A 27,923-nucleotide genomic window follows, 5' to 3' on the forward strand; every position below is an offset into this window, starting at 1 on the left:
TATATAATAATAAATATACTTATTAAAAATAGATAAATATGTATTACAGTTTATTAAAACAAAATTTGTGTGTAGACAATATTTAAGATAATTACTTTTTTCTGTCTTTGCTCAAAATAACTTATAGTGAATTTAACGAGTTTTACAACTAGAAGCCTCGAATATAATCATTTCTAAGAAACTTTTTAAGAATCAGAAACTCGTTAAGGCTGCACAGAGAAATGTTTGAGAGGCAAAAGTTACACGGGCAACAAATCAGTCGACGCCTTCTTACCTCGAGATAGATTTTATTATTACTTTAAAAATTAAATTAATAAAAAATTACTATCGACGATCTGTACTGTCATATTTAAACCTATGTATAAGTAATGAGGTAGAAGCTAGCTTAACATTGAAGATCATTCACGTTTCAGCTTCACGAATTAAACTGATGAAATAGAGCATTCAAGAGAAGAATAAGGGAAAGGCGGAGAAAGGCAAAGAGGATGTTCTGCGAGTAGAAGATGGAAGAAAGGCGTAAATCAACTAGTTCGCCCTCCAGCAGCTGCCCTTGACAGATCGAGCGTTCCACCCAAGCTTTCTTACCCCTCGATCTCGGGCAAAAAGAAAGAGAATGGAACGTTGGCGTACGTTGCATACGCCTTCGCGTATAGCATCGTATTAATTTCACATATTATCTCATTCGTATTACGTTTGAAACATTGCTCGCATAACATTCAGCGCGCAAAATTAAATTAGTTGCAAACCTACGTGCAGGTATGAAGAATTTTCTATTTCGAGTTTTATATTACATTTATTATATTAGTTTTATATTATGTTAAAGAGAAAAATTGGATTGGTTTTATGTTACGCTAAAGAAAAATATTATAAGAGATGACGAAAAAACTGCCATGGCGTATATATAACAAAAAAAAAACGGACAAAAAAAAATAAAAAAATAAACTGTCTCGCTTAAAGCTTTTGAATATATAACGATGTGTAATGGTTGTTTTAGACACACTGCATGTTACGTAAGTAGCATGTAGAAAGATCTCGGAAAGAAAATGGGATAAAAGGATATGTATATTCACAAAAAGGAACACGCCGCGGAGATGAATGCCGTTATATAGAAGAAAGTTGGATTTAAAAAAACCAAGATACTGAAAAGACGGACATGCCGATGACGTCGAGAAAAGATAGAGAAAAAGGATACGGAGAAGAGGGGAGAGAGGGAAATGTTTAAGGGTCGGTTAAAGAATTCACATTCGAATAACCCGGATACCGCAAAAGACGCATCTACTTGTCCCTTCCTGTCTCACCGACGACCACACGGATGCTTTATCATCCCGCCAAACCTTTGCGGCAAGGTCCTTTGAGAGCAACGCGTCGAGTGCTCTCCTAAGAATGCGGCGAGCGTTACTGTTAGAACGTTAAAAGCACTTGTTGCCAACATTGTTATCGTTACCGTTAACACCGCTCGGTGTTTCCGGCTTTTTCACATTCGCCGCGTAAGCAGATGCTCGAATTCCACTTCTCGAATCGAGTATACATCCTCCGTCACGTGAAAGATATCAACGACCGTTCAATTAACAATATCGATACGCACAATCTTGACTTTTCCTATGTTAAAAAAAGCTTATGTAGAGACACGGAACAAAAAGGGATACTTTATCGTTGGGAAAAAAAGAACTCACGTTCGCGGCAACGAATGAACGGAATGTCCAGGGCGAGTCGTGTACTGCATACGCAAGAGATCGGTTTATCCATCAGGAGGCCAGTGCAACAACTCGCGTAACATTGATCCAGTCGTTCTAACACGACCGAAATTTTCCCCGACGATCGGCATCCGGGGACAGATCACATGCCATTTGCCGTTCCAACAACCACTCTCGCACGCGAGGATAGACATCCGTCACGCGTGACGCGCGCGGTGCATAGTCGTATAAACACTTGTTTTATTATATTTCATTTAACCGGAAATGCGCGTTTTCGAATTTGTCCCCGATATCCGTTGACGCGTCACCGTTTAATCCCTGGCTGGCAAAAATGGCCGTTGAAATCGCTCGCGGCGAGAATTTGTAACGGGAAGGGTTAAATCTCCCTCGCGGTGACATGGGAGATTAAATACGTATCGTGTGCGAAAATCAAGCGGCGCTCACTGACGTGAATTTTTCGAATTTTTACGAGCGTTGCGTTCATACTTTACTTATCGCGCAAAAAAATATAATCGAATGATGCGAAATATCCGCGAATAGAAAAATATCTTTAAAGATATTCGCCTCAAATATTCGACATCAATGCTTAATAAACGAATTTTCACAATTGTTTTTCTTCTCCAACTGTCATTCAACGGACTTTATAAAATTTTTTTTACGCGCGTAGCTAAATATATGAAAAATTATTAAATTATTCGTATGTGTTTTGCGCGTTGCCGCTGCATATTTGAATTTAAAGAAGCAATAAGGTTTTCTCGTCAAGCCGGCAAAGTTGGAGTATTATTTCGCGATATACAGAGACTAACAGGAAGAATGCATTTGTGTACAACATAATCCATTTTCTCAGCCAACGTATCATTTTGGCTTATATCATTTTTAGCGCACAAGCCAAGCCGTCAGCTTATCGCGTACCTAACCATTCCGGTTTTCCCTCTTTCTCTCTCTCAGCCAAATATGGCCTTTTTTACCACGTCGTGGAATTTAATTCGAACATAAAGCGCAAAATTTATCCTCAAATTCTTCCACACGCAACTTTACCCACTCGAGCTCCACCTCCTTCGCGTTCGACCCAGAAACTTTTTTTTTCCCCTTATGGATTCGCAGTGAATTTCGCAGCGGCAGTGTGTGGAGAAATTTAAGAGAACTTTCAGTCTATTTTTTGTTTCTTTTCTCATTGATTTTATTCTCTCTTCTTCTCTTTTCTCCATTTTTTACGGCATGTTGTATGAGTAAAGCGATACGCATGCGGTTTGCGCACTTTCCTGAGTACGTGCATCTTTTAACGTCAGAACCGAGAAACAGTTGGTAACAGTGTGGTTTTACGAAGATCGTAAAAGGATTGTGGTGTGAAATTTACCTAACGGAATGCGCAACGAGGTAGAAAAAAAAGAATTTAAAACCTGCAGTTTCGTGAGTCATTACGCAAGCATAAACGCTGTCATAATAATTCGATAATTATTCAGCGAAATTTTTTTATCTCTTATTTTTATCTCTCATCTGTGAAAAAATCCTTATATCTGATGAGAAATTTTTATTGCTTCGGTATCTCACGAATTATATTTATTCAATCAGAATAGAAGAACAAAAGGAACAACGTTCCTTGATATACACATTACGGAAGTATCCTCAAACTGAATTCATTATACGGCGGAGCTTTGTCTACCATTGCTCTTCTGTTCTTCATTTCAGGCAATAAGTACTCTGTTCTTCAGCTCTTTTTATCGGGGAAAAGAGCTTGCTCCTAGATCCAACAGAATCGGACAATTTTATCAAAGCTCAAAAGATTTTCGCCTTTGCGAATTTTACTTATTTCATTCGAGAGCTTATATTCTGTCCACAAATATATATATATGTATATATTTACAAGTTTTCGAAAAGAGGAAGAAAGAAAGAAAAGGATCGATTACTCTATTGTAACAAAATAGTATTGCTAATATTTTCGCGGAGAGATGCTCGCAAGAATTTCCGCATTTTACCATTTTTCCTATTTCCGTGACAGAGACTTTGTTAGAAATTTACATAAAAAAAGACCTCATTTATCAATTGTATTCCAACTTGTCTCCTTTAACGTATTCGCGTTATAGAAAAAAAGTTAAGCGTTTTATATGTCTCTTCGTGACTTATGCATAAATGAAAGAAATTGCTTATGGTGAACAGATTTTTTTGCACTTTCCTTTGTAAAAATACGTCACTCGGTGGACTTCTTAATGGTCAGAAATCTGAGCGCGCAGTACTTTAGCCCGTAGATCTTGAGCAAGGAACCTCGTCGCAGCTCCTCGTTTCCTGACTTAAAGGGAGTTGCGAAGTTTCTTTGTTATTCCCTTCCTGCCGACCTCCGTCGGGATTTTGCCGGCGAATCGGCCGGACAGACATTGCAAACTTTTCGCTGGAACTTTTCATCAGACTAGTCGAATGTAAAGCGCCGTCAGCTATAAACAGTTTTCACAATACCCGCAATGACAATGCATGGAAACGGGTCAATATGTTAAATAGATTTATCAAAAATATTTGAATAAAACTTGGTTATATATATATATTTACAAAACTTCCCTTTTGTTTAATATAAATATAAATCATATATAGATTAAAATATTTTGCAAAAGTGTTTTTATTAAATGTATACGCGATAAATTAAATTATTTTTCCGAAGTAATTAAAAAGGGAGATCACAAATTTGGCTTTAATTGTTACAAGAACAATAGTTTTATAGATCGGTTCTTACCGAAGGGAATAAAAGTGTTAATGCGACTTCACAGAAGTGCTAGCAGCCGATTAATTCTCAGGGCATAAAAGGTGAAGGCATAAAACGCAGATTAAACGAGTTCTCGACGAGAGCTTTTTCATTATCTTCAAGATTTCGCATTTGGCCAACCCGTAGGTTTACGGTTCGTAAATTTAAACGCAACCGCGTTCTCTTTCTTCACACGAAAGACGTAAGAAGGAGAGGTAAACCTGTAAAGATCCCCCCCCCGTTTGTCGAGCAGGTTTTACGCGGCGTAAACCTAAATACGAGATGGGACGAGGTAAGTCTGTACAAGGAGAGCCGCGCGAATACAAGCGCGGCCACATACTCCTCTAGAAACGAAGCTATGTCTCTCGTTGTCTCCGCAGAAATTCTTCGGATTATCCCGGATTTGCCGTACGACGCAATACCTTATCGTACCCGTGACTTCTTTTTCCGATCGAGACACGTAAAAAAAGTCGACGAACATACTATCGGAGGAACTTTCTGACATAACGCCGTGAAGATTCAGGTCACAAGTCAGATGATTTCCACGTCTCTCTAAAAAAAAAAAAAGAAGTCTTACTTATTTCCCGAAATAAGTATCAATCTGTATAATTCGCGTTACGTAACGTAGAAGTTTTTCTATATGTCAACAATAGCCGTGCTACATTTACTCATTAAAATACCACTCACATCGCCCACGAGTACTTTATATTTATACGTATATTTTCCGTATTTTTGACGAGAGTTTTTTTCGTTACTAAATAATAAACTAAGTGGAAGTTGTTGCATAATTGCATTCAAAGAATGCCGGATAATTAACTCTTGTAGAAAAAGAAATTGTAAAGCGCCACGATAGAATTAGAAAGCATACTACAGACAGAGAAAAAGAGAGAGAGAGAGAGAGAGAGAGAGAAAGAAAAGGAGAGAACACGTTAAATTTAAGCTTGCAAAGAATGCCGTATTTAACCAGCTATGCGCGATTGCATCACCAAAGTCGCTATAGCGCGTGTAAAAATAATCGCACACCAGCAATCAACGTGAAAACTCACGGGAATAATTAATGAAAAATTCGAATTGCCCGAATTGTGTCGGCCGAAAAAAATATGATCGTCATATAAGAACGTAACGTAAAATTTTATGACGCTTTGTGTATCAAATAATAGATCCAGTACAATTGCATGCGTCGCGATTACATCGCGCTATATCTATAAAATGAAGAAACAAATATGTAAACAGATTAAAGGCATCTGAGAGCTGCGCGTCGCGAACTTCGTTGACCTACTCTACTTATTTTCGGTGCGCGTTCCCTGAACAACGTTACGCGCTGTAATAAAATTCGACATGTATAATGGGAAAACTTCAAACGTAATAATCTCTGACGAGATTTCATACGACAAAAGATCATAGAGTACAGCTATCTTGCTGTTGGTGACATATCCTCTTTTCATTTTTCCCTCTTGTGTTACACGGGATTTAATATCGTCTCCTTTCGGCGCACAAGAATTCGAATTACAGAGCAAGAGTCGTTTGTTACAGTCAACTTTAGCTTTCTCTAGCTTCGAAGTAGCAATTACAATCCCGGCCAATTACAATCCGATACAAGAAGTACGAGATCGAGAGGAATCGCGGAACGCGCAGACAAACACGTCAGGTCAGAAGTCAGGTCTTTCATTCAACGTGGGAATCGAAAGGACCGTGGAAACGGAAAAGGGATCGGAGTCCGGTCTCGTACGTTGCGGAGGGTGAGTGGTTCAGATGGTCTGGGTCAGGTGTGAGCCAATATGCGGCATCTGGCGTTACATGCTTCAAGCTTCGCATAACAAGCTCGGGGCTTGCTGTGCGCTGATGGGAAAAGTTGCAGGCTGCAAGCTCAGATGTGTCGTTCTGGGGGCTGCGCGCATATCCTTCCTTCCTTCCTTCCTTCCTACCTATATCCAACGTATATCTACCTACTTGCCTTCCTTCTTTATCTTTATTTTGGGCGCGTTCATCGATTATATAACGCACTTACAGCGTATCCTGTGACAAGGGTGAAACGTATTGTGCTAAGCCACGCTCACTGGCTCTATCTTGAAGCTCGTCTTCTTCGATCTTCCTCCACTCTCTGCCAACGTTGCATTCATATCGTATATTGCTCTCGTGTAACTCTTTTTATAAAAGAGATGTAAGATTTGCCGAGATATCGTTAAGAATTTTTCTTGTAACAAAAGCCTCAGAACTTACGTTATATACATCGCGTTTCGATATCGAGCATAATCATTCCTCCCATATTCGATTTATTATAAGTCATTATATCGGCTTGAACGGAAAGTTCGGGCCGTTTTTTGTTAACAGATGAAGACCGAAAAATGAATGAACTTTCCGTTCAGCCCAAAAAAAATATAATCATAGATAAATTAAATAAATTACAAATATATAAAAAAATGTGTAACAAATATTATATTGTACAAAATATATAATGCGAAATATATGATAAATTACGTGCTTGTAGTAAATTATGTGCGCAATTGCTTTCACAAATCTATCAAAGTTTCTCTCGCGCGTTATAAACGCGCCTTGTCAATATCCTCTCAATTTTTAACGCCTCTAAATCTATTTAAGTAGACGGAAACTTTCTTGCAATTTCTCTGCACCTTTCTGTTCCAAACGAAAGAAATTGAAGTAACGATTATCGACGAAAGCATATAGGAACACGAAATATTGAATGCACGAATCTAATTTAGCTCTCGTGCCAAGTGATCTAAAATAAAACCAAAACATTTGCCCAACGTTTCACTACGGTTTGAACGAATTCGCGTTTGATCGAAACGAGACTCAATGTCAACGCAACCATACGCTCGTCCCGAAAAAACAAAACACGATGCGAATAATCCACCTACCATTATCTCGAAGCATTGGCCAAACTTTTACCGCGGCTCTGCACGATTTAATGCGCAAAACTTTTGAATGAGAACAAATGTACCGAATATATGATTACGACATTCCGCGAATTATTCCCGCAGGATGTAACTTTAAAAGAGTACAACACAAGAATTTTACAACAAACTAAAAGCAGCGCATAGTTACGAGTTTGGATCACATTTAGATACGTATAACAAATTTTCTAACTAAACTGAAATATATAAATAAAATAAAGAAAAAGGAGGAAACAATAAATTTCGCAGAAAATGAGAGGGTCACATTCATTTGAAACATACCATGAGAAACTCAATTCTAGAATATTATTTTAAAAATTAATTAAAATAATTCTATTTAACGCACAATCTTATTGTCACGGAAAGGAGTGACAATTAAAATAAATAGTATAGAAGTAATATATTTGAAAGATTTCAAAAAGCAAAAAGCTTCCGTTAATATAAAGCTTGGTATCCTTTTCGTCTTTATCGCTACACTTTTCCTTCCATCTCTTTGCAACTTCCGTCATCAGAAAGCGATTCAGTGCATCTCTGTATGCCAATCTCCCTGTCTGCTTATTTCTGTTTGCGCAACGTCAAAATGTAAGCTCTAAAACTTTCTCATTCCGGCAACCTCTTCATAAAGTCTTAACTACAGAACTATAATCTCGTACTGATTCCACTATTTATATTTTACAACTGCATCTGACGTTTCTATCAAAATTACTTTTCGCATTTGCTATGAAAAGAGTCAATATTCCTGACAATACATTTCGCTATCTTTAAATAGATCTGTCATATTTCGATGATTAATATACACACATGTCCAAATCTAAAAGGTTAATGAGCAGATCATTTGTATCTGTGATGTCCTGTCAATATTTCGCTCATAGAAAGCTATATCTATCCGATAAAAAAAAATGCATATGACTGATTGAAACACATCATCGACGTGTAAACGTAAACAGCGCACATTTTTCATGCAATTCAGTATTTTCGCTAACGCTTCGATGTGCAAATAATGCTAGCAACTTCTCCGCATTGATTATTTTTCTAATACTGATTTCCCCACATCTCGGCGAATCACGATAAAGCGCGATGCGAGGAGCAACGCGAAACGAGCTTTAAATCGCGTTAAATCGTTTTATCGAAAATTTGCTATTATGGCTCGCGTGTCTGTCGTACAAGCATGGCCGGGCATAACGAGCGCGCTTATGATATCGCTCTCCGGTTGCTGGAATATTATGCATTCAGAGAATCCGAATTAACTTAACGCGCATAAACCGTTGCACGGGTGCGCTAATAACGCAGTAGAGATCATGTCACGCGATGGCATGGCAGTGCCCCCTGCCTGCCTGCCTGCCGCCTGGGCAGCTCCGGGAATTAAGGGAATTGTTCCAAGTCGCGGCATCTGTTGTAGCCGTTATCTCGGCATACCAATTTGACAGGCATCCGCAATTGCACCCGCCCCAGAAATGTCGAGGAAAAAGGCTACGGTCGATTTTTCAGTCTGACAGCTCCTCGGAGGGCGGCGGCGTCGTCGTTCTCGGCTGTCTCGGACGCGGCGCATCGCAATAAAGGTCGAGGAGATGGCGAGAGAACGTTACTCGGCCAGGCCGTGCCTTCATCTCTTTCTGAACGTAAACAGCATCAGGCATGATTAAGTAATCCGTTCTCGTCTCTCCGTCGTCCCCTTTTACGCAAAATTGGCGCCTGTCAGCCATAATGCGAGAGTGGCGAGATGAGATATCGTGTAAAGTAGCATACCCAGTTGTAATTCCGTCGTGTATCGAGGAAGGGTTTTCAACGCGCACGCTCTTCTTCGTACTTTGAAGAATATTACGGCAAATCGTGCTCGAATGAATATTTCGCGATGAATATCGTCCCGATGCTAATTCATTATTCTGCTCTGTGTAATCTACTATATCGTTCTTTTAGCGCATTATGCATTGAGTGCAATCCGCTCTTTTACAGAATTTACATTCTGAATAAATTATGAGAGAGAGAGAGAGAAAGAGAGACAGAGGTGTAAGATCATGATATTTACGTTATAATTTTTTCGACCGCGTTTCGAAAAGTCTCGTTTATCTAAATTGTACTTGCAATAACAACACGTTCATTCCGTCGCACAAAATTCATTATTGCTTTCTTCGCGTGTAATTCCGTGAAATACATTAGTGTCTCTCGATGACTAACAGAAACATAATTTATAGAACTTAACGAGATTACGTAACGCAATAAACCGTAATAGTCCGTAGAGAGAAAAGCACCGAGTCACGATTCGTTCGTGTCGTAATCCCCGCAACACGCGACAACAATTGCGAAGCAAAAAAAGCTTGCAAGACATCCGTCACTCTGTCAGTGCATACAATACACCCGCAGCACGCAACAACTCACTCGTTTACTTCCTCATTAAGGGGCAAAAGATTTATCAGGCTATTACTTACTTAACCGAAGATCATACATCTTTCTCAACGTCACTCAGCATATTCTCCAAACATTTCATTAAAATATCGTGGAAAACTAAAAATCTGTGTAAAATTTAACGTAATGTCAACATTATGCAAATAATTTCAAATTGAGGATAATTGCTCGAAAACTTTTCCTCGAGAACCTCTTGTCGAGGTCAGAAGAAATCTTTATTACGTTAAATCTCTTATACACGCGCTTCAGCGCACTCGAGATGTGTTGCTTGTCCTAACTGTCGTCGCCTCGACAAACCATTAGACCGATGTAGAAACGTCGCAATTTCCTTACACTATTAGCGGAGTCACTTGAACGAATAATCTCGAGACGCATCATCATCTTCATTTTGAATATAATACGTTCCTTGTAATATCCCGCACTCTAGATATGCCACCGCTGATGCGCCCGCGAATGTACGCGCGAAATAAATTCTAATGAACTCTCTGCATTCTCGTTTTTGCCTCGCCTTCCTATCTTTTTGTCTTATTGTCGATCTCGCTTTTTCCTATCTTCCGGTTACGCTTCATTGGCGCGCGCAGTCTCTTCATGCGGCTTCTTAATTTCCTGTCTCTCGATTTCCATGAATCAGTGCTTAGAGCACCGCCATTTCTCTGACATCGCTTTCGTGATATCTTATGACAAGTCGTAACTTTTGCCATCTACAATTTCCACCAGTCGCGTTTATCTTCGTGTAATATAATATCTTTCTTTTTTTTCTGTTAAAACGATCTCCATCTCCGTTTCACAGACAAAAAAAGAATCTACGACTGCTGTAATCTCTCTCCTTTACATTCTTCTGTTCCGCTTCCTTACGAATCGCGAAAGTTTTGTTTCATATTATCAAAATGATACCAATCCTTTGTGAAGCATTGCACTATTACGGAATATAATTCGGGGAATGTTCGTAGCTGTAAATTAGTACCCGCATCAAGGGAGGCCAGCTTGTAAAGAAGAGACTCGCATTGTTGCGCTCCACGTTACACCTTGTGCAAATAGTTCGGTAAACCGCTATCTATTAAACGCCATTTTCAGCCATCCTATATGCACAATTTTGTTTATCGTTATCTTCCAATTCGAATACATTGCGGAAACTTTGATAGAATTTAAAATCACCATGAAACCACGTCAAAAACCAATCTTTGTGATGGCTGAAAAATGGTCATATTCGCAATCTATTTTGTTTAAGGGGACATACCCATTTAAAACTTCGAGAAATGAATACATTTTCTAGATTCTTTAGCAGAGCAACTTGATAAAAATTTTTAATTCTTTTATAATATTAATACAATATTATTAATTACCTAAATAAAAATTTTCAGCTTAAAAAAAAATTTTTTTTAAGTTATAGGGATATTTGCAAAGCTCCCTCAAATTTTAGTTGGTTGCACGATGTGCATGAAAGCATTTGTAGATCATATCCGAAATACAATTTTTTTTTTATTAAACATATTAATAACTATCTGCTATCCAAGCGCTTTTTAAAAATTTTAAGAAATAAAAAATGGCAGCGTGTTGAAAAAAAATCTCACTTTTTTTAAAAAAAGTCCATCTTTTTTTGTTTATAACAAAAAAAAAGTTTCGTTAGCAGATGCGGAATCTTATTAGGAACTCGCATGCATAATTTGAAGTCAATTCGTCGAACGTAGCTCGAGTTTTCATATACACCGTACATGAAAACATAAACTGCAAATATTTGCATAACTTTTAAAAAAAATTTTTTTTTTCAGCTGGAAATTTTTATTTAATTATAATTAATAAATTATTAATTAACTTAATAATATTGTATTAATATTATTAAAGAAACAGTTTTTATCAAATCGTTGCGCCGCAGAAAAATCTAGAAAATGTACTCATTTTTCGAAGATTCAAACGGGTATGTCCCCTTAAAGCTACAAAAGCTATTCTCGTTAATAATCGCGAATAATGCCAGGCGACTTACGATACACGGATGATTTCAGCATCCACGTCGCATAACATTTTTATATTACTGTAAGCAAAATTGTTAGATTTGTTTGCCGCGAATGTGCAATGACCAACATGGAAGGAAAATGGCAATTTACACGGAAACGGCATCGAATCCCAAATATGTTGTATGTACAAGTATATACAATATATACGTGCAACGCGCTCGGTGAGGATGATATTAGAAGTCTTTTGTATGCAATTCGATTCGTATGCTCCATGCATGTGTGCCGCGGATATCGAAGTTTTCTCTCGTCTAAACTACCGTCTTTTCGCATCGATCGACGCGCACGGAAACGGCCATGGTTTTCGAGAGATGGCTGTGACTGTAGATCGTTGCATACGCCCAGGATTATCTCCGACTCCCGCGCATTTATAACGCGAGCACACACATCCCCAACTCCGGCTTGAATTTTTCTGACCGCACGTGCGACGAATTATCCTTGCCCCTTTTTCGTCCCGGAACGCACCCCTCGCGCTCTGGCGCTTCCGTGTCGGACCGATAAAGTGGATGACGACAGCTTGGACGACGAGCGAAATTGAAATATCGCGGACAGTGCCCGGCTACGTGCAAGAATAATAATTAATGCCACGACTTATCGCCACAGCGGAGAGAATAATTGAATCGTTAAGCGCGATAGTCGCTGCCCGCTTTTCATCCCAATTACGATGAGAAGAAAACAATTTCTTGTTCGGAGGCGCATGCCAATCACGTTAATCGCGCCAAGAAATCTCACGTCAAGAAAAATGAAAAATTTAAACGCTTTGCAATTCATAGATCAAATGCCTTCTCTCTATAAGAATTCTATAAAGAATTGCATCCGTGAAAATTTTACAATTTAATAAATGTGGAGTAAATTCAAGGATTATTTATAAAGAGTGCATCTTTCGTCACCCGAGAACAAGCGTTTTATCCTTTCTGCCTACCTTGATCTTCAATCGCATTCGGTCTTTGATACAACGACACCACTACCGCCAGGTACTACCGAAAGGCGCCAGGGTATGAGGGAAAGTATCTAAGGAAAGAGGATATAGCGACTTCTCTTCACCAAAGCAATAAACTCACTCGGCTCCTCTCGCGATGTCCATCCTTTGATCCCGACTTTTATTCTGCGCAAGAGTTTCCACGATATTCGAACCGTTGGGTCAACTACGGCGCCTAAAGTAATGACGTCGGAATCCTCCAAGAAATCGCGTCGTTATTCACGGCGGAAAGTCGAGGAAACAGTTGAAACTCGCCAAGTAGAAATCCAGATTTCCTCCGGAGCACAAAAATGAAAAGGAATCTGATATCACCTCATTAAAGCTAGATAAAAAGAAGCGAGAGATGCAGTCGCATTATCCCGGTCTGTGTCGGATATCCAATAATACGGATACTTATCTCCGTAGCGATAATTGCGTAAGAATTTCTCGACCGTAAGTGGAAAATCACAAGGAACGCAGTCATGAAATCAGATACATTGTCTTTTCTCTAAAAAAGTAAAATAATAGGAAGCCTCTCGAAATAAGGCCGAACCCGTTTCTTACACGCAGAAGAATATCCCGCGAAAACCTTGAGTTATGGCCCATAAAAACTTTGCTAGCCCGGACGATTAAGTCGCCGCATAATATAGCGGACCATGGAACCTCCGGTATGCTACACGAAATACTATTGTGTAAGTTACACTCGTGTCCACTAAATGCTTCGCTCTTTTATACTTATATATACGCGAAATATCTTATTTAAATTCTGGCCGAAAAAGGATTAGCAGAGAGTATTTTGTTTTAGAATTAAAAGAATAAGAACTAAAAAAAGAAAAATTAAAAGAACTATTTTTTAATCTAATTTAATTTTATATATTTTCGTCTATTTATAAAGGAATCAGATATATTTTTTCATTAGAGAATTTTAGTTACTGCAATTTTTTTTTACGCTTTGTCGCGCAAATACGTTTTTTACTATCGTAAAAAAAAATATACGGGAGCAAAAGGAAAAACGCGAGACGGTTATGTGAATCATAACGTTCACGTGGATGGTCCATAAAACAACAAGCCCGATAGCGCAGAAAGCAGCGCATTGTTTACGAACGGTATTAACGTCAGCGTTGCAACCAAAAACAATTAAGATACAAGCTGGCACAATCAGCCTCCTTCCGCCGCCCGGTAGAGAAAGTCAGCGTATTTCTCAGTTTAATCCGTCCTACCAGAGCTCGGGAAAATTGTCTCCAACAAGTACCAACGATTTCGATAAAGCACCTCGCGTCACAATTATGCGCGACCCTTTGTCGCGTTATCAGCAAGAGATCTCACGCCATGCCAGAGCCCATTTCAAATGAATTTGTTTGTTCAGGCGACCATAGTCGAGGGCGTGTCAGATATTTATCGAGGAAGCACAAAGCACGACGGCGCGTTCTATAAACGAGAACCGGAGCAGTTAGAGTGTTTCTCTCCTATGACACATCTTTCCCTGTCCTTTCATTAAGGAGGCACAAAAACATCGTGATAGAACGAATGAAGTTCCTAGATTTGAAGTCTCGTTAAAACGTCTCCGGCCGGTGGCACCAAGCCAGCGGCTCTATCGCCTGTGGCGATGGATGGTTTTCGTGTGTACTACCTCTACTCTTTTAATAACTCCAGCAGGGAAGACAGAACGAGAGAGCGGCTAAATTACGTAAATTAAAAGTCGCCGCGGACGCGTAACTTGTTTCCCACCGCGCGCGGCTCGTATCCCGGCATCCATATAACCGCGTATACCGTTGTAACTATTTTAACAAAGAGTTACGAGATTGCGACGTATGCGTTTCTCTATATACAATACATATACATATATGATAACTGCATTAATTTATTACACATTTTTCCACCATTAACGAACGATCGCTGAGCCATGAATGGAAGTATCGGGAAAAGATTTATATTTCGATTGCGGTTTATGCTTTATATCGATGAGATGTACAATATTTTTCATCGAATTTTCACATTGCTCTCGGATTACTCGGAAATATCTACCCAAGAGATTTCCGCATACGCGACGCCGCAATTAAATGCCGTCTGATGAAGTCGCATACAAGACCGCTACGAAGCCAAGAGACCGCGGAAAAGAGCGATCGAGAATCAGTGAATGCGCGAGAAGAGGTCGGACGAGAGCCGGGGGAGGGAGGGAAAAGGGGGGGGGAGGATGAAGACGGTAGAAAATCGACGATAGCAGGACGAGGGGGTAAATTGAGGCGAGGGGGAACGAGTACCGCTTTAAGAGCTTTTAAGCCCGGCGTTAAGCCGGGATTTATTTCTGACCTGTTTACACCGGGGAAACAATTGACCCACGGCACAGCGATACCTAGGCCGGTCTCAAGTGTCTACTTCAAGCAGTCCAGACGAGACTCATTCTATCTGACTAACGATCCCGGCATAGCGAACCACTCGCGAAAGAAACAGTTTATTCCCGCTAAATGGACCCACTCGATGTCATTTTGGTTTAAAGCACGACGGACGAGTATCGTTTCGTCGATTAAACTATCGGCGATATCGTCGCTATTGATAGATCGTATAATATAATATTAAAGATAGGGTAGAGCGGCGTCAAAAGTAACAATTTGACTTTAGAATTTTATTGTAAAAAAACTATTATAGTAAAAAAAAAAATTGTTGATATCCCAAGTTAGCATATTTATTTCACTTTATGGAAATGCTCTTCAATATGAGTCTAAAATTAACTTAATTAATCTGTTAAATATGAAATTTCTCTTTTTAATGTTTTAACATATGCCCGAACTGAAATCTTTCGCAAAAATCGAAGAAAGATGTTTAAAATTTCAAAAAAATAAAGAAGGAAATAATTGGATGTTGAATGCAACCATAATTCAGACTCGTTTTATTGTTGAATTTCAACTTATTTCCAATGCAGCCAGCTACATGCATGTATGTATGTATGCATAACGTCGTAGATTATAACTGAACGCTACGAATTCTAACTACTCGACAGGTCGTATTCGGCATTTAATCTCATAGTTCATAGTTGCCTAATCTCGCTGTTGTCGCAGCCTCTAAACGCGAACTGCAATAAAACTTATCCCGCTGCAGCCACGCGGCCGTAATGGCCGTTAAGTTCTCGGTGTATCAAACTTTCCAACATAATGCAACATGATCGCATAAGTGCAGCTACTTCTCTTAAAAATAGCCGAGTTTTTATCGCTCGTACAAAAATGTTCATTGCGAAATAAAAAAGAATATCTTTTATATACGACAAGAGAGAGAGAGAAAAAAAAGCTTTTACCAACTATTATAATTCGTATAATCGAGATGGTAGAGTTTCATGAATATTTATGAATATGTATAAAAAAGCGAAGGTGCGATTGAAAAAGAAAGGCAGATAGATTGCACAACAGCCGTAAAAAAAGATTACGCGCAATATAATATCACTTAACCGGCATTTATCGTAAATATTTATATCGCTTGATAATCCGAAAGCAGCTCGTGTTTTTACACGGAGGGGATCAAAAGACCAGCGGGAACTTTTTATTCGCACGACGTCGACGGAATTTATTTTGCTCCGCGTCGGGGCGCTGACATTTGTATTTATATATCATTGTACTCTTTCAGGACGCGAGATGCAATAACGGCGGGTAAAAATAGCGCTACCGAAACGAAATTCGCGAATGACCGCGTTAAACATCCTTGACAGGGGAGCGTGCTCGACTCTGGAAATTCCATGGCCCTTAATGGCTTAAAAGAACCATATGTTTCTATCCGTTCGACGCAATAATAGCCACCGGTCCCCCTCGATAGCGTATATCGGTCTAACGAGTTTACCATGGAATATCCGTTACAATTTACGAAAAGTTTTTTTGTTTTCCCACGCCGGAGTAAAACTGTAACGACGTGTCGCGCGACCCTCGCGAATTTATCGAGCACCTCTTCTCCGCACGAAACTCGTCTCTCAAGCTCGGCCATAAATCCCGTCTTTACAGTTAGTGTACACGTTTGTTACAGATCACGTAGCGTCCATCCGTGTACGCCATTACGTGTTCCCGTGTAGGAAAGACGCTTGTTCCTGCTTTATCGCCGGCAGAGAAGTCCCTTTAAATCTATCCAGCCGACAAGTCACTTGAAAATCTTAAGCGACGCAAGACAGTTTCCTGCGCCAGATGAGAATGGTTCCTTGTAAGGAACTATATTGGTATTGGTGGCAACGCGCTCGTGCGTGTCGGGGCTCGCGTGAGACGCTTAACCCTCGAAGTTGTCGAGGACCTGTTAGATTTGTCGACGTCCTCGAGTAATCGCGTGCATGTGTTAACTACGCTGCACTAACAACGATGTAATTAACGAGAAATGTAGCCTTAATAGAACTCGCAATTATGAAATTTGTGAAATGCCAAAAAAATAACCATAAATCGGAAATAAAGAGAACGAGATGTAACAGTCATCGTTGACATAAAAGAGAACCGCGAATTAATCAACGCGCGACATTTCGTAATCGAAGAGAGGTAAAAATCCACGGTCGTGGAAACTTCAATTTAGGAAGAACGCGAATCCCCGAAAAAGCGTTTCTATATAAAAGGCAGTTAAAAAGCAAGTGGCTCTCCTATATGTTCAGTGTCGATCCTCCTTTCTCAGCGGCTTTATTCAAGACCCTCCCGAAGACTCGCGATGCAACATTCGTAAAAGAGAGGCAAGAAACGTGGCGGAAACGTGTGCCTCCTTTCGCTCAACGAATTCGAATGGTAGGGAAGTAGGGAGCTGTCCCACAGTGGAAGAACGGATAAGAGAGGGATGTGTCAGGACGGAAGGCACGCAGAAAAGGAGAGAAAAAGTTCGAGAGAGAGAGAGAGAGAGAGAGAGAGAGAGAGAGAGAGAGAGAGTACTCGACGTTGGTAGCGGAGTTTGCGTAAAGGGGTTTAGGTAAATTGAAAATGGAATTAAATTCCCTGGGCGCTGCTCGAGAGAGGATACACACGGTATGCCCGGAAAGTCGAGAGAGGAAAGATGTACTTGTTGTTTCTTTTTTTTTGTTTTTCTCTTTTTTTTGCACTTTTTCCGTCGCCCACTCACGCCTCCCTCGTTACCCTTCCCGTGCCTCTACCCGGCTTTCGGAAGTCATCCACGAACGCGCGCGATGCGAGTAGGTACGTAGGCATACAACGAGCTCAACCGGTGTAAATGGGCCTGTGTTCCTTTCTCCAGTAAATATGCTCGCGTAAATATACATATATATATGCTTTCAGCGCCGAAATATACATGTAAGTTACAACGATGCGAGACAGAGACTGCACGTGAAAGAAAAATATCAGAGAAATCGTAACAATGTTATCGTGAGATTACACTTGAAAAGGCATTATTAAATCACGATGCTCGTAGAAGGAGACAAGATTACACATATTTATATATCTAAAAATATGTATAATATTAAAATTAATAGTTTATTTTATCGTTTATTTCGGGAATTAGAAAAAAATCTGCATTTTCGATGATACATATATTCCATTCGGAAACTCATAAATCGACAAACTCTTTAAATTAAATGCAAGGGAATTTTTTTCCGCATCCCTCGTTCCGTCTAAATATTTTTTCATCGAGTATATAATAAACTCTCGACTTAATATACCAACGTAAAGAAAATCGATGATAGCGGAGTACTTTATTCCGACTACATCATGATTAAGTTGCAATGTCCTTGCTGCATCATGCAACGTATCGATCCGTTAAAACCCGTTGAGCAGTGATGCCAGAATTGAGACGCGAGCAACACGACTCCGTAATGGTGGGGATACACACACAAGCGTAAACCGTGTACATGTAATGCGCAGAGCGCTCTGCGCATTACATGTACACGGTTTACGCTTGTGTGTGTATCCCCACCATTACGGAGTCGTGTTGCTCGCGTCTCAATTCTGGCATCACTGCCGTTGAGTAACGATCAATCAAATGGATACGGGACTGACTTACAGCTATAGGAGGTAACACGTTTCCCATAGCAAATCCTCTGGCAATGTTAAACTCGAGTCCATAATTGAATGCCGCATACAGTAATAGAAGATCTTACTGTGAATATTCAGCCAAAGGCGAGATATTTCGCGCGGTGAGTGTGTAACCTCTTTTAAAGCCTCTCCCCTATTTTTCGTATATTTATTATCTTTCCTTCTACTTTCGCACGTAAAAAGGCATCAATAAGATCATTTGTATAAAAATATTTAAATATTCGTTTATTGATGGATGACGAAGGCTAAGAGGGAGTACTGAACGAGCTATACGACCATGGGTACTTTGTCGACAATTCAATAATACAATTACTCAATAGAGCTATGTAAATTTTGTTAATTACCACCGCCTTCTCGAGAATTTCGGAAGGCGGTGGCAGTCCAACTTCTCCCCGAGAAATTTCAGCTAATTCCACGGAGACACAAAGCGCTTAAAATTAGCTCGAAATGCAGCATGAATAATAATATTGTGCGAATAAGGAGAAGACACCTTCGTTGAAAGTACAACTAATAACGTTTACAGAGCGGTTTAATGTTTCATTAAATTATGTTATAATAAATTGTTTAATGTGGAGAGTAAAGAATATCTTGTTCACAGCCCACAAAGATAAATTCCTTTTATATATAAAAAGCGCCGCGTAATAAAATTATAAATTGAAACATGAGAATCGATACATCATTCACAGTGCGTTTGTGTCATAATTATAATTAATTGAGAGTCATTTGCATGCGACACAAAGTAAAAATAAAATCGTAAATGCGCCATATGTTAATCATGTCGTTCGTAATATCGCTCGTATGTCGTTGTTCGCAAGCGCGTTAACTCGATTACACGCAGTGCAATTTAACCGCAGCATAATTTGTTTACAGAAATTTGATAATGTATAGAGTAAAACGGGCTAAAATATGTTTGGATTAAATTTTGTGTTCCTTATTAAGCAACTTGATATATTGATTGTTTGCTACACGACAGTCTTGCATGCACTCTTCAAAAGATAAGTCACTTATTGCATCACGAAATGTGTTAGTAAGTAAAGGATTGCTAATCAATTGAATTTAATAAAAGATTAATCGTAAAATAAATTTACGAAATTATCATCGCATCCATAATAATCGTATACATATTATTTACTTAATTTACTAATTACAATAGAAAGAATATTTTTGAATCGTTACATTGTGCTAGAATCTTTAATCCTTAAATTAGGGCAATTTGACAATTGTAATTTGAATTTAGTAAAAAATTAAGTTAAACGTTAACTCTTCAATTGACTATTTTATTAACATCCGTAAAATTAGATGAGTTTACACCAAAAATTAACATAAAAATCTTTCAGTTTAATTTATTGTAAAGCAAATCTCTAAAAAGTCGATTAAAAAGGAAATCATTCAATAACATGGTAAAGTATAACGTGACATACATGTTATGCGGAGATTCTCACCTAGAACTATTTAAATCTATACTCACGTAGTCAATTTGCATATTACTACATATGCATTATCCCCATCATAAATTAACTGATGTTATGAAGGTTTCGTTATCTATTCGATATTCATGCATCACGCAGTACGCAATATACCGCATTATATACGTAATTACTCACACGTGGATTAAATTTATTACGCGCTTGATTATTTTATTACTAGATGGTCGTCTAAATTAGATTTGCCCAGGTACTTTTTTCTGTATTTCCGTCACCTGTCGTTTTCGTGTAAAATGCAAAAATATTAACAAAACAACGTTTTTTTTTTATCTGGAATATAAGATTATTACATTTACAAGCGCTATGAATATTCATTCATATTTTCATTAATGGCTCATTGCGCTGCGAATAATCTGCTAACGTGAGGATATGATAACGCACGCTAAAGTAAAAGGAACAGACACAGAGACGATGTTACTGCCAGGATTATCCATAAAAATGCAAAAGAGAATGCATAACAATTCCAATAAACACTGCCCTTAATGAGAAGCGGCTCTGACTTTAGGAAAGCGCCTGTTCCCCCTTAATCGTACTTTGTAGAAAAGTTTTATAAAATTATGGAAAAGTTTCGCCGCGACCGTAATTATCACCTGGGGACGAAGGCGTCGCCACTAACAACGCGATAAATTCATTTTCTTTTTAGGCACGGACAGAATCAATTTTTTTTATTATCAAATACTATATTTAAAGAATGTTCGCACGAAATATTCTTAAAATATATATAAAAAATTCGATCTCCATGCTACTTTAGGAAAAATTGTACCACGTAAGATGAGAAAGAAATGCACACGTGCAATCATCATTGGCCAACAGTTTGTAACTTTTTTCATCATCATGCTTCTATAATTTAGAAATCAATAAGTTCGAACATGCGTAGGATTTATTTTCATTTTCCAAGAAATTCTTCTTACATTTTCAAACGTAACGCGGAATATAGGATCGTGGAAAATAGGTGCAATTTAAAAGTTAAATCGCGCCATTGGACGCCAGCGGGGAAAAAACTTTGCGACACACACACATACACATACACGTGTGGCATTATTTATTTATAACGTATTCTATAGAGTCACCTCTGTATTTCGCTGCAAAACCGCAGCATCTCGCGCGATATATATACAGTAAACTACTCTATAGAAAGGCCATGAAGAAGTCATCTCGTAAGTTTCATAAAAGTTTACAGTGGCGACAAACTTTTGACCAGAGCATCGGTCCGTACGTGCATCTCTTTCATTTCACTCTTATTCAATTTTCCGGAAGATAAACGATTATAATACCATTACAAATTCTACTTTTCTATTCACCTTATGCGTGACTTATACCACACTACATTAAATTTGTAGAAAAATTCTACCCAAGATCGCTATTTTTAAAAACAGAAAGGATATCGCAAAATGTTTTTTTATATTTATAAATCAAAAGATTTCCAGCACAAATGTTACACAAATACAGTTATAGTTGACTCACTGCTTTCTTTAAAGCTTTCAGATATCGCGCAGAAGGCCTAGTAATAACGTCGACATTTCGAAAGAGGATAACAAAAAAACCGTGACCGGATAGAATTTTGAAATATGGGACCTATTTTATCGCGGACACTGATATATATATAAAAAAAAAAAGAAGCATGTCCCCCTTGTTGCCATGAAATATTTGCCGCCGTGGGTTCAGCGTGTACTGCCGATAAAACAAAATCCGATTAAATGCTTTGTTTTCGTCACGGTTTTTTTTTTCCCGCACTACGACGCTGGTCGCGCCTGTGCCCTAATTGATTTGCCGAGTAATGGATCAGCCCGCATGTTACGAGCAAGCATCAGGGCACCGATCAGTGTAATACGACACTCTTGTGTACAACCGCGCAATATATTTCACACTATATTTATCGACGATCTTATTAACGTGTTAACTCGAAATCCATACCCACATCATTAATCTGATAAAAGAAACTTTCAAGAATTCGGTCATTCTCTTATTTTTACCAACGACAAAAAGATGATTGATTTCACGAAACTTAACGCTCGATTCAATATTTCTACAAATATTTTCGATATCGATTTGGGTCAGTGTAATGCTGCAATTGTTATAAATGATAAATTAATACATCTGGGATATAAGCAATAGTTAATGCCAATATTAGACGATATCAGTTGTGATTATGTCAGTTACACATTAATTCCTTTGCGATCCTTTTGCACGTATGGGGATTAAAAGCTGATATATGCGAATGCTACGCGGATTATTTTATTGCATTAATATATCGTACAGACAAACTAAGTATCTGGTAATATATTGCACTATCCAGCTACAATTATATTATGGCAATAAAATGTGTACGAACTTGCTGCAGCGTTTAAAAACTTTTCTAATTGCGTGTCATGAGATGAACGACGGTATTTCATTATCATGGACTTCCCTATTATCAGAACCGCTTGATTATGTTAAGCCTAGCATCGGGTTGGTCGTGCATGCTCGAGGCATGCACTCACGGACTTGACCAACTTAAGGGTTAGTCTTCGCCCAAGGTGAAGAGTAATAGACAGGGAGTCGGCGAACTATATACGAGGTACTAGAGATAGTGAAGTGTAATACCGCGTGCTGGAGAGTATAATAACGTTATACTGCTAACTAACTTCTCGCCGACGTACTGCCTACTATATCAACCTTGCATCCTTAGTCGCTTAACATGAAGCCAGTGAGAGTTTTCGCATCGACAAGTAGATAGAAATACATTATTCAAATAGAATTGGCTAAGGTATAAGAAATTAATATATACTACATGTGTGCATCAGCTTATACTATAATGCTCTGTAATAGTAATTAAAAAAAACTTTATTCGGGAAATATGCTGCAGTAAAATTGGCCAATAATCAAGAGTATATTGCACGTAAAGTTCGATTAATTTTCCTCCTGTGCAATATAATCTATAAAAAAACGTACGTAAAAACTATGTTGCCAGGATACAACAGTGGTAATTTACAAGATGTAATAATACAGCTTTTCAGAATAGCTCTCATCAAGTGAGAAAAGAGACGGTGTGATAGGATCCACTGAACCAGTAATCACACGACGATAGCGTGATCGAACGTCGTTTATTTGCAACGCTGTGTTTGACGCGTTCAGTTAAACGATCTCGGCAAGACGCCTCGCGGGAGCAATCAAAGTATAATAGAATGTTCTCAATAAATTGCGCACGTATCTTGTATGCTGTCCTGATTTCTCACATAATATCACTCCACATAATATCGTTTCGAGTGAATAAAAACAGTTGCTACGACACAGTTCGTGCGTAACATTTATAGACGTAAGAGCTTGCTTCATAAATACATTTTTATGCAAAATTGATAGAAAATTCTGCTTGAATAATCACATTATGTATTTGTAAATAAAAGACAGTTTTATAAGAAAGATGAAATTTTATATTAAGAATGATGGAACATAAACATGGTAATTAAACAGTTTAGAATTTCTCAACGAAGAGCTTGAAGAAATGGATACACTTAATTAGCCGCCTTTATCGATTTTTCTTGTAACGAAATGGGGCTTGTTAATATGCTCCGAAATAATTCCATAACTAATCCGTACTAATCGGTCTTTAATCGTATACCTGCGATCCGGTTTGATTGAAAGTTTTTTTTATGTTTTATTCAAAACCCCGGCTGCCTGCGCTTGGCACCAGCAGCACGCTCGTTCATCATGTGTCGGACCACTGTAATCGAGCATTTTCGAGGGTGATTAAATTGTCAACAGTTCACCTGATACCTCGCCGCATCCTTTCCCTCAACCTCAATATCGATCTCGATATTGCTAATTTCCCGTAGATTTTTCAAGCATCCCTATTATTTGAAATATTGTGGAAACTGTCAAGTATGTGAAGCGAAATAACCGATCGCAGCTAAAACGAATAAAACAAATGCATTTGAAATAGTGAAACAAAGAGAATATATCTGAAAAAAATACGGAATTACTTTATAACGATGGATCGTCTGATTGAAAAATAATTCTACAAAAAAAAAATCGAAAAAATCAAATGATATTCGGAGCGGTACTTGAGATTCACGAATACCGTCATATCTACCTATAACCAATTAGGTCACACAGAGCCGCCGCAAACGGTTGACCGTCGGTCCGAGAACTTTAATGAAAGCCTTTCAAAATTCATCGGGCGTATTCTTTATCGGGGACCGTTCTTTATCGAAGCAATTAGAATACTTATGCAGTTTGCATAAACCATCCGAGTCATCGACGACCAAAATTACCGGAATGTTAATCAGCTGTATTTAAGCGTATTATGTTCCCCATTATGTCGCGCTCAAGGAGATGGTGCATAATGTAACGAGAGATATGAATTAAAAACATCAAAGCTCTCTTCGTATCAATTAACGTATCGTATATCAGGTATCGCATTACTTAAGATCTCGCGGTACTAAATAATCGTCTATAGCTTACCTGATGCCACCACGAGTCGTGTCGTAATTCAACGTACGAAGTCCGTGCCGCCACGTGACATAGCCGGTGGGTTGCGGTATATTGCTGACTACACACTTCAGCTCTATTGTGCTACCTGCTTTGTAAAACTTATCGGCAGCCGTGGCACCATGCTCGTCGACAATTTCCACCTTCGGCACTGCACAAAAATCGATTAATATAATTAGTTTCAGATGTATATATTTTAATACACAAGACATTTTATTTAAATTTAATTGTTTACATGATTATAGAAAGTGCAAACATTATTTTTTAAATTGAATCTAAGAAAACTGCCACAAGTGCTTTTCATTTATAAGCAACGCGCGTTCCATTGAATGGATGATAAATAAATGTAAACGATCGTAGATCGAGCGATCTCACTAAGTGCTCGATCCGAGATCAAAGTGACACGACGTCATTGGATGTGCGAGCAAATGAGGCTTCGGGATCGAATAGAGGCAAGCATTAGTTGCGGTTTCCGAAGCGAAGTCAAGCTTAATTACTATCGTAAAGCAATAGGAAGTCGTCGCTTTTCCTTTTAGTGCCGTCGCTCGTTTCTCCATCACGTAACGTCCAATTGAGCTGCGGAAATTTTACCTCGTTTAGGAATTTTCGATGGGGGATCTCTATTTTCGATTGTAGACGAATGAAATGGAAAGCAAATAATCGCTTTGTAATCATTCTTGTATATCGTAAAGCTGTTATAAGCACGAATTGTTTTCTCGCTCAAATATCAGACAGCCAGATCTCTTTACTCAGCAATTTTCCTCTAAATAGGTAACACGCAATATAGATGATAAGTACACGATTAATTGTACCTATCGTCTTAAGTACGGTGTTACAAAGATAAGAGCTGCAGCAAGCAAACGGCGCGACGTGACCTATCTACAATCGACTAAACAACGTAGCCGAACCAACACAGCGATTCACGCCTCGATGCAAACAAGGACAAATAAGATGGAAAAATTTGCGAAGCTGAAAGACAGAAAAATAAAGCGCGACAAAAGGAACAATTTTTTAAAATTGCTTAGATCATCTACAAGTTTTTTAATGGAATTGTAAGATAAAAGTGTGGAATATATATATATTTTAATAAGATGTAATATTTTCTTATTACGTTTCTCGCGCGAGGAGCAATGTTATGCCGCGATAAGCAGAAAAAGAAGAAAAGAGATAAAAAAAAAAATAAGATGAAGAAAATACAGGAAGACGAGAAACAACAAAGTGACGATTGCCGCGAGGAGAACGAGAGCAGGAATCAACTATAAATACTAGGCGAACAATCGGGGGGATGAAAGCCTTCGCTTCGTGGCGCCAGCTAATCAAAGCCTTGGCGGACTAATTCCGCACTGCCCTCCGCGTCCTGCCCTTCCCATCCTGCTGGCATCGGCCAAACAATGCCTGACAGCGGCAAACTTTTGCAACGTCCATTTAGGAAAAACTCCATTTGCACTCAAATAAAGGCAACCGAGTGGTCCAGCCTGCATCTCTTGTGGGCATCTCCTTTCTTCTCCACGCTACTATTCATCGCTTCGCGTCCCGACCTTGTCGCCGCTATTCAATCTGTATCGCATCCGACAACGCTCGCGCATCGTTATAGAACAAACCCGCCCGCAGCCAACGCATCTACGTGTTAACTATCTGTTATTGTGTCCCATGTCATTACTGACCGCTTTTCTATCTTTTTCCCAGTATGAAACTCGGAACGTCCATCGGGAATGAAAAAAAAAACAGCCCATGTTAAAGTGGATCGAAAAACAACCAGGCACGAAAAGCTTACCGAGAAATTTTATTTTTCTCCTCTTTTTTTTTCTTTTGGATGACGGAAACCAGAGCCGTTTGGCCGACTCGCGTTCCGATTTATCCATTTTTGCTTCTTTATTTATCGAGTTACCAGCCTGTGTCTCCCTTGCGGTCGGTATACTTCTACGTCCTTTGAGGCTGTGACTTGTAGCGCACGTCCTTTGAGAGCTGCTTTCTTTCGCGTGCGACGTCGCCCTACGCTCTTTGCTCTTTCTCCACGTTGTTTTTATGGGATGTACAAAGAGATATTCGTGGCAGATTCTCTTTCGCTGCTTTTAACCCCACGTACCATGTCGATAGAGAAAAGCGAGCGAAGAAAAAGAAATCTGTCTGGTGAGTCAAAGCGTGGGAAATATTTGAATACCTCTGGTTTGTACGCACGTATTCACGATATTTTCTTCAACCGTTGCATTTCACAATCTTTCTCTCGCCACTTTGTTTACCAACATTTTGTTTAAAAAATACGATAATTATATTACCAACAGTAAGTGTATTCACGAGTCGCGGAAAATACATAAAAGTTGTGTAGTTTAAGTTATATACGTACGGCTGTATTTAATTGGAAGAATATAAACTACAAGAATGTAGAAATAAATATATTATGAACAAATGGAGGATTTGTTGCCGTATATTCATTCGCAGCTACGGAGAAGTCCGTTACTACGGACGTAATTACAGCGTTTGCTTCACGGTTCTTTAACGTACAAGTAGATTCGAATTTTTATTCACGGAATAAGTGTAACTAGTAACAAAAACGAGGTTGTGTTTTTCACCTTATTACGGAGAATTTCAGTCTATATATACTCAGAAAATTTCGAAATGTTAATGCAATAATGGATTACATGCACGAAAATGAATTTTTAAAAAATCTCTCGGATATTACATTGCACAAAACGAGCTATTCTGGAAATACTTCATTAAAAAAAAAAAAAAAAAAAAAAAGCGTTTGGACAGGGAAATTCACACACGTGTCCTCTCCGCGAGGCCCCGAGGGAAACGAGGGACGCGTATGCGCGCGCGACCCCGGGGGTCACGCGTGTATGCATATGCATCCCCGGGACTCGGCGATGCACAAGCGGCGAGATTGCGAGCAGTATGCATGGGAATCACGTTGTTGTGATGTACGATTGGAGCGGCGCCGTACACACGCCGCCATATGCTGCGTCGTGGCTCTATCCAACCCCCAGCATCAGCATCTCGTCGGAGCCGTTTCGCCCATCGGCGCGGCCGCGGTATATGTAGTCTTACGACCCGCTACTCTCTCGCATCGAGAGAGAGAGAGAGAGAGAGAGAAGGAAACGCATTCCCACCGCATTTTACAACGGGGGATAAACCGCCGCGCCGCTATTCCCGAACGTTGGGCTTCGACCGCATTCGCGCCAAAAATAATCCTCTCCGACGTTGTTTCCGTTCTACCGATCTCTCTCCACCCACACTATACACGCGCTTATCTCCTTCACCCGATATCTTTTTCCTCC

The 27,923-nt window shown here is 39.1% G+C and overlaps 1 protein-coding gene across 8 annotated transcripts in view; it reads right to left on the reverse strand.

Moving 5' to 3' along the window:
- LOC115237986 (peroxidasin) overlaps positions 1-27,923 on the reverse strand; it is a 124,915-nt gene that overhangs the window by 14,202 nt on the left and 82,790 nt on the right. For all 8 annotated transcript variants that reach the window (XM_029811437.1, XM_029811435.1, XM_029811438.1 and 5 more), the window contains one exon: positions 24,622-24,799. In XM_029811437.1, coding sequence (XP_029667297.1) covers positions 24,622-24,799 — 178 coding nt within the window. The remainder of the gene's footprint in view (positions 1-24,621; positions 24,800-27,923) is intronic.

This window comes from Formica exsecta, unplaced genomic scaffold (assembly GCF_003651465.1).
Source record: "Formica exsecta isolate Colony F162 unplaced genomic scaffold, ASM365146v1 scaffold318, whole genome shotgun sequence".
In the NCBI taxonomy this organism is placed as follows: domain Eukaryota; kingdom Metazoa; phylum Arthropoda; class Insecta; order Hymenoptera; family Formicidae; genus Formica; species Formica exsecta.